The sequence below is a fragment of the Oncorhynchus nerka genome, linkage group LG15 (genome assembly GCF_034236695.1).
Source record: "Oncorhynchus nerka isolate Pitt River linkage group LG15, Oner_Uvic_2.0, whole genome shotgun sequence".
NCBI classification, from domain to species: Eukaryota; Metazoa; Chordata; class Actinopteri; order Salmoniformes; family Salmonidae; genus Oncorhynchus; species Oncorhynchus nerka.
Window position 1 is genome coordinate 78,884,126 of NC_088410.1, and position 13,187 is coordinate 78,897,312.

The 13,187-nt window shown below is 42.1% G+C and overlaps 1 protein-coding gene across 5 annotated transcripts; it reads right to left on the reverse strand.

Moving 5' to 3' along the window:
• Positions 1-39: 39 nt before the first annotated feature.
• Positions 40-11,711, reverse strand: LOC115143346 (tubulin monoglycylase TTLL3-like). Of its 5 annotated transcripts, XM_029683662.2 has the most exons (15): positions 11,360-11,598; positions 10,685-10,898; positions 9,453-9,566; positions 9,147-9,250; positions 8,881-9,040; positions 8,728-8,777; positions 8,521-8,649; positions 8,272-8,386; positions 7,928-8,047; positions 7,639-7,831; positions 7,380-7,528; positions 6,977-7,220; positions 6,590-6,849; positions 1,433-1,608; positions 40-1,331 (listed from the first exon to the last, which is right to left on the reverse strand). In XM_029683662.2, the coding sequence occupies exons 2-15, from the start codon at positions 10,779-10,781 to the stop codon at positions 708-710; spliced, it is 2,535 nt and encodes an 844-aa protein (XP_029539522.1). In that variant the 5' UTR covers positions 10,782-10,898; positions 11,360-11,598; the 3' UTR covers positions 40-707. The 5 variants fall into 5 exon arrangements, with proteins under 5 accessions (XP_029539522.1, XP_029539521.1, XP_029539520.1 ...); XM_029683661.2 differs by lacking the exon at positions 11,360-11,598 and adding an exon at positions 11,605-11,701 and having other exon boundaries at positions 8,521-8,777; XM_029683660.2 differs by having other exon boundaries at positions 8,521-8,777.
• Between the last annotated feature and the right edge of the window lie 1,476 nt (positions 11,712-13,187).

Here is a 13,187-nt window from a genome sequence, read left to right on the forward strand (position 1 = left end):
CGTCAAATGCAATTCTTGAGGTGGAGTAACTCTGCAAGATCACGGTCGAACCAGGGACTGAACCTGTTTTAATTCTCATTTTCTTTATGGGTGCGTGTTTGTTAACAATACCACTGAAAATATAAAAAAAATAGACGGTCCAAGCGTCTTCGACAGAGGGGATCAAGCTGATTCTATACCATTTTACAGAGGCCAGTTCATGAAGGAAGGCTTGCTCATTAAAGTTGAAAAAAAAGCATCTATGACAAATCAGGACAGGTCATTTAAATGAGCAGCCATTATGTACACAGGCTGTAAAACAGTGATCAATAAGGTCATTACAGAAAACACCAGACTGATACCTATCAGGATTATTTGTGAGGATAACATCGAGGAGAGTAGCCTTTTCTGGCTGTTTGTAGTCATACCTTTTGGGATTGGTAATAATCTGAGAAATATTATGCATACAATATGATAACCATCTCAGATTTCGGTACAGAATAATACAAAATGCTCTGAGACCAGGTTTCCAAGTTGGACAAAAAGACTACAGCACACAGTTATCTAAATAAATCAGTATAAAGGGGAAAAAACATACCAAGACTGAAAATCTAAGGGGATACAATACTGATTTTATTATGATGAGGTAGGCCTACAATGGCTGGGTGCAAAAAGACAGCTTTCAAAATCAGGCAGCAGTCAGTGAATGGTTCAATAACCAATCCATGTCACGAGCTCTTGTGAGTTCCTCTCCCTACACATGTGGTCCTGATCACCCTACGATGGAGGTTCTGTTGCTTGAAAAACTTCTGGAACCTGAACTCAGCATGTTGGACCAGAGGAGTGGGCACAAGCAGGGCACTGGGCTCCCTGTCTGGGTCTTGAAGGCTGATGACCTCCAAGGGAAGGACAGGGCCTTTGTAGATATCAGGGGTAGCAAAGGGGCGTGCTCGCCCTGACCAGGGCACAATAACCGGGGGTCTCCGCCAGCAGTCCATAGAGCGGGACTGGGCCCTGGGGGGCAGCTGGAGGGAGTCAACCAGGCCCAGACGCTGCAGCCTCCAGGGCTCCCCGGCCAGGGGCCTCTCAGTAGAAAGTGGGGTCTGGACTCTGAAGCCAGAGAAGGTAAGGTGTCGTACCTCAGACTTCAGACCCTTCTTAGAGGGGGCCGGCTTGGGTTTCTCTGCCACAGCCTCGTACTCCTGGCTTTGAGGAGGGCGTCTGGGCGCTGGTTGGTTGGTACGACCCTTAGAGGGTTTGGAGGCTTTTTGAGGAGGAGGGCGGGGCCTTCTGATCTGGGAGCCCTCAACAAGCAGGTTGACCCCTACATACTGAGGCACCTCCACTGCTGCCTATAGACAGAGACAGAGAGATGACATCTGTACAACCTCTTATTCAGGGGTACATTAAACTTCCCTTTCCTAACTTAAAGGCATACACAAACACACCTCACCTGTTTGTATATAAGCTGAAAGCCCCCAGTGTGTGCCCCTCGGTCCAACCGACGGTCCAGGACCACCCGTAGAGTGTCCTCCTGCACGGCTGCACACAGGCGTGTTGTCACTGCTGTAGAGGGGGCCATGGTGGGGCTGGCATTGATCTCTATCAGCCATGGCCTCATGTCACGACCTTTGGAACAGAAGATGTCCCACCATATTAGTATCTACCGATTTATCCTGCTACTGGTCACTATTACTCCTGTTTACATGTACAGTGCCTTGCAAAAGTATTCAGACCCCTTGGATTTCTTCACATTTTATTGTTACAAAGCTTAAAAGATTAAAATTGATGTCTTTTTTTTTGTCAACAACAAAATACAAAGTGGAAGAAAAATCTGTTTTTGTAAAAATATATATTTTCTATGAATAACTAAAGATTTTCAAGCAGATTAACTCAGCCACTCAGGAACATTCATTGTCTTCTTTGTAAGCAACTCCTGTGTAGATTTGTGCTTTAAGTTATTGTCCTGCTGAAAGATGAATTCATCTCCGTGTCTGGTAGAAAGCAGACTGAACTTGGTTTTCCTCTAGGATTTTGCCAGTGCCCATCACCATCCCATTCATTTTTTATTATGAAAAATTCCCCAATCATTAACGATTACAAGCATAACCATAACATGATGCCGCCACCACTATGCTTGAAAATATGGAGAGTGGTCCTCAGTAATGTGTTGTATTGGACTTGCCCCAAAGATAACACTTTGCATTGCCACATTTGGATGCATGTTTTAGAATATTTGTTATTCTTTTCAGGCTTCCTTCTTTTCACTCTGTCAATTAGTTTAGTAATGTGGAGTAACTACAATGTTGTTGATCCAACTCTGTAACTGTTTTAAAGTCACCATTGGCCTCATGGTGAAATCCCTGAGCGGTGTCCATCCTCTCCGGCAACTGAGTTAGGAAAGACGCTTGTATCTTTGTAGTGACTGGGTGTACTGATACACCATCCAAAGTGGAATTAAAAACTTCTCTATGCTTAAAAGGGATAGTTTTTTTTTACCCATCTACCAATAGGTGTTCTTCTTTGCGAAGCATTGGAAAACCTCTCTGGTCTTTGTGTTTGAATCTGTTTGAAATTCACTGCTTGACAGAGGGACCTTACAGATAATTGTATGTGTGGGCTACAGAGATGAGGTAGTCATTCAACAATCAATGTTAAACACCATTATTGCACACAGAGTGAGTACATGCAACTTATGTGACTTGTTAAGCAAATTTGTACTGAACTTATTTAGGCTTGCCATAACAAAGAGGCTGAATATTTATGACTCAATTAAAAATTAAAAGCTGAAATGTCTTAAGACATACATATCTACCTCAAATACTCAAGTATCCCTGTACATTGTAAATGTGGTATTGGCACTGACCCTGTATTTAGCTTCCTCTCTTATCTTTGTTTTCTTTACCTTTGGAAAGTATTCACACCCCTTGACATTTTCCACATTTTATTGTGTTACAGCCTGATTTTAAAATGGATTAAATAGTGATTTTTTTTTTGTCATTGGCTTACACAATACCCCATAATGTCAAATTGGAATGATTTTTTCATTTTTCAAACAAATTCATTAAAATTGAAAAGCTGGAATAACTTCAGCCAATAAGTATTCAACCCCTTTGTTTGTGTTTTAGTTTGTTTTTACAATGCCTCGCAAAGAAGGGCACCTATTGTTAGATGGGTAAAAAACAAAAACAACAATCAGACATTGAATATCCCTTTGAGTATGGTGAAGTTATAAATTGCACACTTTGTATGGTGTATCAACACACCCAGTCACTACAAAGATACAGGCGTCCTTCCTAACTCAGTTGCCGGAGAGGAAGGAAATCGCTCATGGATTTCACCATGAGGCCAATGGTGACTTTAAAACAGTTACAGAGTTTAATGACTGTGATAGGAGAAAACTGAGAATGGATCAACAACATTGTCAATTAGGTTACTATTGTGGAGTAACCACAGAGTGAAGAGAAACATGAATCCTGTTTGCAACAAGACACTAAAGTAATACTGCAAAAATAATTGGCAAAGCAATTCACTTTTTGTCCTGAATTCAAAGTGGTACAGTGCATTCGGAAAGTATTCAGACTCCTTGACTTTTTCCACAATTTGTTACATTACAGCATTATTCTAAAATTGTTAAAATATATTTTTTTACTCGTCAATCTACACACAATACCCCATAATGACAAAGGGAATACGTTTTTTGACATTTTTGCTGTTTCCATTGATCATCCTTGAGATGTTTCTACAACTTGATTGGAGTCCATCTGTGGTAAATACAATTGAATGGACATTATTTGGAAAGGCACACACCTGTCTATATAAGGTCCCACAGTTGGCAGTGCATGTCAGACAGAGCAAAATCAAGCCATGAGGTTGAAGGAATTGTCCGTAGAGCTTTGAGACAGGATTGTGTCGAGGCACATATCTGCTGAAGCACTCCACCAGTCATGCCTTTATGGGGGAGTTTCCAGACGGATGCCACTCCTCAGTAAAAAGCACATGACAGCCTGCTTGGAGCTGGCCAGAAGGTACCTAAAGGACTCTGACCATGAGAAACAAGATTCTCTGGTCTGATGAAACCAAGATTGAACTCTTTGGCATGAATGCCAAGCGTCACGTCTGGAGGAAACCTGGCACCATCCCATCGGTGAAGCATGGAGGTGGCAGCATCATGCTGTGGGAATGTTTTTCAGCGGCAGGGACTGGGAGACAAGTCAGGATTGAGAGAAAGATGAACGGAGCAAAGTACAGAGAGATCCTTGATGAAAACCTGCTACAGAGTGCTCAGGACCTCAGACTGGGGACAACACAGGAGTGGCTTTGGGAAAAGTCTCTGGATGTCCTTGAGTGGCCCAGGCAGAGCCCGGACTTGAACCCAATTCGAAATCTCCGGAGAGATCTGAAAATAGCTGTGCAGCAATGCTCCCCATCCAACCTGACAGAGCTTGAGAGGATCTGCCGAGAAGAATGGAATAAACTCCCCAAATACAGGTTTGTCAAGCTTGTAGTGTCATACCCAAGAAAATTTCAGGCTGTAATCGCTGACAAAGGTGCTTCAACTAAGTACTGAGTAAACGGTCTGAATACTTACAGTTTAAGTCGGAAGTTTACAAACACTTAGGTTGGAGTCATTAACTCGTTTTTTGACCACTCCACAAATGTCCTGTTAAAAACTATAGTCTACTTTGAGTAGTTTTGGAGGTGTACCTATGGATGTATTTCAAGGCCTACCTTCAAACTCTGTGCCTCCTTGCTTGAAGGTACCACATTCATCTGTACAAACAATAGTATGCAAGTATAAACACCATAGGACCACGCAGCCGTCATACCACTCAGGAAGGAGACGCATTCTGTCTCCTAGAGATGAACGTACTTTGGTGAGAAAAGTGCAAGTCAATCAGAACAACAGCAAAAGACCCTGTGAATATACTGGAGGAAACCGTATCTATATCCACAGTAAAACGAGTCCTATATCGACATAACCTGAAAGGCTGTTCAGCAAGGAAGAAGTCACTGCTCCAACACTGCCATAAAAAAGTCAGACTACGGTTTGAAACTGCACATGGGGACAAAGATCGTACTTTTAGGGGAAATGTCCTCTGGTCTGATGAGACATCAGTCAGGAAGTTAAAGCTTGGTCGCAAATGGGTCTTCCAAATGGACAATGACCCCAAGCATACTTCCATATTTGTGGAAAAATGGCTTAAGGACAACAAAGTCAAGGTATTAGAGTGGCCAACACAAAGCCCTGACCTCAATCCTATAGAAAATATGTGGGCAGAACTGAAAAATTGTGTGCGAGCAAGGAGGCCTACAAACCTGACTCAGTTACACCAGCTGTCAGAAGGAATGGGCCAAAATTCACCCAACTTAATGTGGGAAGCTTGTGGAAGGCTACCCGAAACGTTTGACCTAAGTTCAACAATTTAAAGGCAATGCTACCAAGTACTAATTGAGCGTATGTATACTTTAACCCACTGAGAATGTGATGAAAGAAATAAAAGCTGAAATAAAATCACTCTAATATTATTCTGACATTTCACATTCTTAAAATTAAAGTGGTGATCCTAACTGACCTAAAACAGGGAATTTTGAATAGGATTAAATGTCAGGAATTGTGAAAAACTGAGTTTAAATGTATTTGACTCAGGTGTATGTAAATGTGATATTTCAGTTTTTATTTTAAATAAATGTCTAAACCCGTTTTTGCTTTGTCATTATGGGGAATTGTGTGAAGTTTGATGAGGGAAAAAAAAAACTTTCATCCATTTTAGAGGCTGTAACATAACAAAATGTGGAAAAAGTAAAGGGGTCTGAATACTTTCAGAATGCACTGTATGTTTGAGGCAAATCCAATACAACACATTACTGAGTACCACTGTCCATATTTTCAAGCATAGGGGTGGCTGCATGATGTTATGTGTATGCTTGTAATCGTTAAGGACTGGGGTATTTTTCATGATAAAAAAGAAACGGAATGGAGATAAAGCACAGGTAAAATCCTAGTGGAAAACCAGGTTTAGTCTGCTTTCCACCAGACACTGGGAAATTAATTCACCTTTCAGCAGGACAATTATCTAAAACACAAGGCCAAATCTACACTGGAGTTGCTTACCTAGAAGACCGTGAACGTTCCTGAGTGGTCAAGTTACAGTTTTGACTTAAATCTATGACAAGACCTGAAAATGGTTGTTTAATAATGATTAACAACCAATTTGCCAGAGTAGATTTATGAGTAGATGGGTGAGATTATTATTATTTTTTTTATCCATTTAGAATTCAGACTGTAACACAACAAAATGTGGAATAAGTCAATGGGTATGAATACTTTCCGAAGGCACCGTGTATATATATATATATATATATATATATATATACGGTATAACTTATTTAAAATACAATAATATATATATATATATATATATATATATCATTGTATTTTTATTTTGTATTTTTTAAATAAGTTATACTATTTTGATATTCATTGATTACTGCACTTTTGGGTAGAGCTTGCAAGTTAAGCATTTCACTGTACTTGTGGATGTGACAATAAAACTTGAACTTCACTGCCATTAACAACAAATACTGATGCCACTGACATCATTCACACCTAGCATGAAGTCGGCTCCGTAGAGTTCAAAGCTCCCTCGGCGTGACTCCACCAGGTCTTGGGCAGTCTGCAGGGCGTGGACCACAGCCTTCTTCATCCCTGGGACCACCACAGACCACCACTGTGCTGCTCGGCCCTGTCCAGACAGGAAGGCCCGGAACTGGTCACATGACCACATGTTGTCCTCAGGCACCTCTGGGTGACGCTGCTGGGAGGGCTGAAAGTGCTTCTGTATGGAGTTGTTACACAGGTGGATAGAACTGGAAGAAGGGGGATATAGAGGGGAACAAGAGAGATAAGACCATAGGAAAAAATGAGGAACAAGGTGAAATGTGGAATCAACATGGTAAAATGCCAATAACAACAGGGTAAAAATGTCCCGCTTACCTGTCCAGTGTCTCAACTGAGTATGGCTGGGTGGAGAAGCGTAGGTAGCACTTCTTATAAAACCAGACAGTGAGAGGGTTCCAGTCAGTCACCAGGAACCACTGGCGGAGGTCAAACTTGGTGCCGTGGACCAGCAGGGGGCGCTCCAGGTACTTCTGCACCACCCACTTACTGTCCTTGATCAGGGCTGGGTCACTGTCCACCAGCCTCAGGATGTCATCCAGCCGCTTGGCACACATGATGCCTGCACAGGGGGAGGGACATGGAAGAGACACAAAAACAAAGTTAGTGTAGGCCTACACAATAAGCAGCATTAAATAAATATTATAGGTAAATACAGCATGAGGATAGAGTTAAATAAAGTACTACTACACTTGTCTCTTCTTCCCCTCTTGGAACTCACCTCTGCCCCGGGACTTGGCCCCAGGTTTGACTATCCAGATGTTGTGGATGCCGTCTGTGTCTAGCTGTGGATTGACATCACGAAGCTTCCGCAACATAGCCTGACAGCTGTTCAAATAGTGAAAAGTCTCCTCTATCTCTACACCATCACTGAGAGAGAGAGGGAGAGAGTGAAAAGTGCCACTGAGATACACTGACAAAGAGATGCGTGTACTGACATGACAGAGACACATAATGATCATACTATATGGAGTACTCACTGGACAACCATGTAGTAATTGTGGATGAACTCCAGCCACTCTTGTTCTGTTAGGGATGGTGGTGTTTCCAAGGCAATGTCTATGTCATTGTGTTCCAAGCTGTCCAGGAAGTCCTGGCAAACTTTTAGTGCACTGTCAATCATTCTGGAGGCCACCAATGACATGGCTCGACGCTTGCATGCTTTTTTCTGACCTAAGGAATTGGACAAGACAATGAAGCCTGTAGCTCTGGTTGACCTAAATCGGGGGGATTGAGGGGGTATGCCTCTTTTTGTGATGAATACCTTACTTTGACATGATTGGTGAGTTGATCCAGCTGTGCCACCTCCCTCTCCCTCACCTCGCTCACCCCGAATCCTCTCCACAACACACTGTATAAGGCTGGTGCATGCTGTCCTCCTGTAGTCCTCTATAGAGAGAGACAGAGAGGGAGAAATAAAGCAAGTCAGATAGAGGTTGCCACAGGAAGGTTGCCCCCCCCACACCTAAAAGTATGGAAAATGAAAGGGAAGGAGAGGCAGTACTGTAAATCCCCCTAAGACTATAGAAGTGAGGCATTCCGATAGAGGGGGGGGGGGGGAAATAGGCAGATCAGAACGCGTGGTGCGGAAAGAGACCGGTGAGGATTCTGACCGATAAAGGCATGTTTCTCATCCTCTGCCCCCAGCCTATAGCAGCGTGGGAAGAAGGAGTCAAGGTCTGCAGCATCAAACCAACGCAGGTTCCTCAGGTTCACACACAACCCAACCTGAGACAGAAATGGGAGAGATGGAGAGAAGACAGACATAGCCTACATAGGTGTGGTGAGTATAAAAATGATCAAAGACTGTGAAAAGGTAGAGTTCGTTCATTTCAGGGTCTCCCATGTGAAAGCCATCAAACCTTGGTGGTGAAGGTGCCTGCTTTGGCATAGTGATTGGTCATCTGTTCCTTTCGCAATGAGCGGTTGTCCACCGTCTCTCTACGCGTCGTCCAATAGAAATATGACGTTTCGTTCCTCACCATGCGAGACTGTAAGATAGATGGGCAGGGGAAAGACATAAAAACGGTGTGCCCCCCACACACACACACACACTTCCGTTCTATTACCATTAGGTCATACATGTCATCTGGGTCTTCCTCTCTGTCGTCTGGGCTGTCTAAGCAGAGCATAGAGGGAGATTACAATCTAGGATTTAGGTTAATGGTCAATGATAGTTAGAATCAATTACTGCAAGATTTGCAGTGGCCTTCCTGTCTCACCATTGTCATCATCACTGTCATCAGCATCATTCCCATCATCTCCACGGCACCGGCTCCAGTGCTGGTTTGGCCGAGGCAGGCGGCGCTCTACCCAACCCCTCGCCTTCAGGGCAGCTCGAACCACAGGGTATGGACCCTGTATGGAGAACACCATACGCATCTGAGAGAAAAAGACACAGAGAGAGAGAGAGAGAGAGATATAAAATAGTATCTACATGACCTTAAGTATAACATATATAGAGGGTTGTCCTATTTTAGATTCTTACCTTTACAGCTTTGTCGACCAGTACTTTTGCTGTCCGCAGTCTCTCTGGGTTGATGATGGGCAGGTTGAGCAAGCTGCGCCTCACTCTTCCCTCACCTGGTGGTGCTGATATACACACATACATAAACACACAGCTCAGATACAGCGGTGGTATTAACCACTTTATAAGCTACGCATTCAAGTCAAACTGTATTCTCATCTACTGTTAGTTGATGGTACTGTTATAAGTGGTACCAAAGCCAAGTCCATGTTTAGTATGACTGGTTAGTCAGTGTTAAGTGTCTGAAGGTTTTGTGTGTAGGCTTACATGGTATTTGCTGTAGGCCATTCTCTGTGGTGAGGTTCAGGAACATTTGAGTGTGTTGTTGGCACAGGGCTTTGCTCTGCTGGTCTTTACTGGGGTCTCTCTCTCCTAGAGGTTCTGAATATGAGGAGCGAAAACACAACTACATCCATCTACATGGGGTTTGGGGTACATATAGTAATACAGTGTTCTAGCAAAGGTGAGCAATGTTCTGTATTCAGTCACACCAATACACGTTGCTGTGACAATGACATTGAACAGTTAGCAGAATCTACTAACAAGTAAGTAACATGACATACTAGACACTTTTTAAGGGAAAAACATAAGAACATCATTACATCCCCATGTAGGCCTAATGTAGATTAATATGCCATGAAGTTCACAAACCCTTGGGAGTGTAATTGAAGCCTATACCTTGACTTCTTCAGCCCAGCATCGAAAGAGCAAACACACTGCATTTTAACGCCTGGCCTCTGTATTCAAACATTTGATAATCTAACATTTTAGAGTGGGACCTCATGACTTATTCAACACTCTTCATACATACACTACCGTTCAAAAGTTTGGGGTCACTTAAAAATGTCCTTGTTTTTGAAAGAAAAGCATTTTTTTGTTGTCCATTAAAATAACGTCAAATTGATCAGAAATACAGTGTAGACATTGCTAATGTTGTAAATGACTATTGTAGCTGTAAACCGCTTTCTGGAATATCTACATAGGCGTACAGAGGCCCATTATCAGCGACCATCACTCCTGTGTTCCAATGGCATGTTGTGTTAGCTAATCCAAGTTTATCATTTTAAAAGGCTAATTGATCATTAGAAAACACTTTTGCAATTATGTTAGCACAGCTGAAAACTGTTTTTCTGGTTAAATAAGCAATTAAACTGGCCTTCTTTAGACTAGTTGAGTATCTGGAGCATCAACATTTGTGGGTTCAATTACAGATGGTTGCTGATAATGGGCCTCTGTACGCATATGTAGATATTCCTTTTTTAAATTTTTATTATTATTATTTTTTTAAAATCAGCCGTTTCCAGCTACAATGGTCATATACAACATTACAATGTCTACACTGTACTTCTGATCAATGTTATGTTATTTTAAATGGACAAATTTGTTTTTCTTTAAAAAAACAAGGACATTTCTAAGTGACCCCAAACTTTTAAACGGTAGTGTATATACATTCGTTCGTTGTCTTTGGCTGACAGATGATTACAGCTGGCTTCCCTCACCACTGTCAATGCACGGTGTTGGGCTTCCATCAGCTCCCCGATCTCCCTCCTCACTCTGCCCCGGCTGGACACACTTTGGGGGCTTGGGGGCCTCCATAGAGACAATGGCCTTCACTGGCCAAGGGACCCCTGATCTCTACTCCCTATATCATGTCTCTAGCTGTGCTCTTCTTTTAAGTTGTTGCTGTTTGGCTTGATCAGTTCGCCATAGTAACTGTAAAAATAATTCACAAGTTATTGTGAGGTTTTAATTAAGAATAACTATAATATCCAATGCATGATTACAAGCACATGTCATATCTGTGCAAATGTTTGCATTCACCGTTTATCTAATGCTAGACCGTTTATTGTAGCATGCACTGTGTGTGTCCTGTTAGTGCTGTGGGTTGTTATTAGATGTAGTGAACTATAAAGTGGATCAAATTGCTGAGCAGAGATAGCTTGGCTACACCTGTCACGTTTCTTACACCCTGGACAGGGCAGTGTTATACCTAACTTGCTACCTTCTTCAGACAGTGGAGCACTGGCCCCGTTCTAAATAGCTTAGCTATAGGATATATGTGACACTCACAGAACAACACAACAGGAGGATACTTTAGCTAAGGGACTGACCAAAAATCCTCAATGACAAAAAATAACATTGCCATTGACCAGGCAAACACAAAAATAGACTACCTCTTTCTCATACCAGCACTTCCGTATTCGTGATTTTGCTGTTCGTTTACAAGACACCCACGCTTCTAAAGACACCTGCATCGACTGCACTGACTGTGACGCCACAATGATCAAAGGGATTGCACGACTGCGCGTAACATTTTCCCAGGAATACATTTCGCAATTCCTCGCAAGTTCTCTGCTTATGCGGTGGAGGGACTATTTGTCATACAGCGATTTCTAGGGTATAGGTCTACTTCACTCACCTCATCGGATGTGGTGCGTTCTCCAGTTTGCAGGGTCGCACCTGCGCAATCTTCACATTGCCATTTCTCTCTTGCTGCCTGTTTAGTGTCACCATACCAACGGTGAATAGGACCGAAATGTGAAGAGTTTTGACTAGAAGGGATTGACCAGAATTGACTTTTAGTTGCCGGTTAAGAGAATTTACGCTGCAGGCTAGGAGAATTAAGTTTATGAAAATTATTAGGGTTAGCTAAAATGAACAAAAATGCAACTGTAGACGTCAATTTGACATAAACTGTAGCCCTTCTAGCCATGGCCCACGCGAAGGCAGTGGGAGGGCTAGGTTACATAGGCAAACGTTTTGCTCAAAGCAAAATACATGCAATGTATTTGGGATATTTCATTCATTCAGATGAAATTACCTCAATACATCATTAAATTAAATTTACTGCACGACCCTGCTTGTCTCATCACGAGTGGTTCATTAATCTATGGAAATCTAGAAAGTAAGAACTGATATTTCTGATGCGTAGCATTCTGCTCTTGAAAGGTTGTTGGATTGTCTATAGTGAACAAAAAATCGCTTGTTACAATGTTGCAATATTTTAAACTGTAGAAAAACGTGTCAGATTTTGATGTATGCTTATGACCACTAGGTGGCGGTCAATGCCTGTATATGAAAAAAAGCGCAACGGAATAGAATCGGGTTCAAAGAAACAAGCACTACAAACATGTTTTATTTCTGGGTTTTTTTGTACACCATGCATTGATATCTATCCATATCTCAACCATGTTTAACGGATATTTGTTTAATCAGGAGAATCCCAATCCCACGGCCAATTGCTCCCTGTGGGATATGTCATATGACTGTGCAAGGTCATGGTTCTCATCCTATGGATCCAGGGACATGTCAGGGCCTAACTCCCATAATGCAGCTGGTGAAGTAGTATTTAGATTTTTACCATAACATGAGATACTGCATAATAATAGCTATTTAAAATACAGCATTGGCAGTAGACCTACTGTATCTACTTGTATATGAGGCAACTGGTAGCCTACCTGGAGACCAGGAGGGTAGAGAAACTCAAATCTAGCCTTATGGCCTCTATTACCTAACCACCATTATGTAAAGCTTGTAAATCTGCTATCTGGGTAGTCCTGTGTTCTGTAAGAAAATGCAGAATGCTAACGACCATCATGTAAGCTTTAAAAACAGATGGAGTCATTGAATCCTATTAATTGAATTAGATGGCTTTTTCATCACAAAACCATTTGATGTTGTAGGTGAATGAGAGCCTGAATAGATATTGGAGGCCATAAACATAGAGTTTCTAAACCTAGAGGTGCAAACCTAGAGGCACGACACTTCCGGGAATGCTTGCGAAACAGACCAAACAGACCAGGCCTGGGTTTGGGGTTTGAGAAGTCAATGAGAGAAGTTAAAAATTCTTTATTAGTTCTCTAAATCTAAAGGCACAACCTAGATTCAAGCCATTTCCTGAAGTAGTTGAACCTGTTATTACTTGAAACCTCGTGAAAGTGCCAAACTGACATGTTTTGATTATCCTCAAAAACAACTTTATATAGGAGTGCCTTTGATTTG

Coding starts and splice junctions, on each gene's coding strand:
- LOC115143346 (XM_029683661.2), bottom strand. CDS start 10,781: ATGGAGGCCCCCAAGCCCCCAAAGTGTGTCCAGCCGGGGCAGAGTGAG. Junction 8,048..8,271: donor TGAGAAACATGCCTTTATCG/GTCAGAATCCTC, acceptor CTCTCTCTATAG/AGGACTACAGGAGGACAGCA. Junction 7,529..7,638: donor AATTACTACATGGTTGTCCA/GTGAGTACTCCA, acceptor TCTCTCTCTCAG/TGATGGTGTAGAGATAGAGG.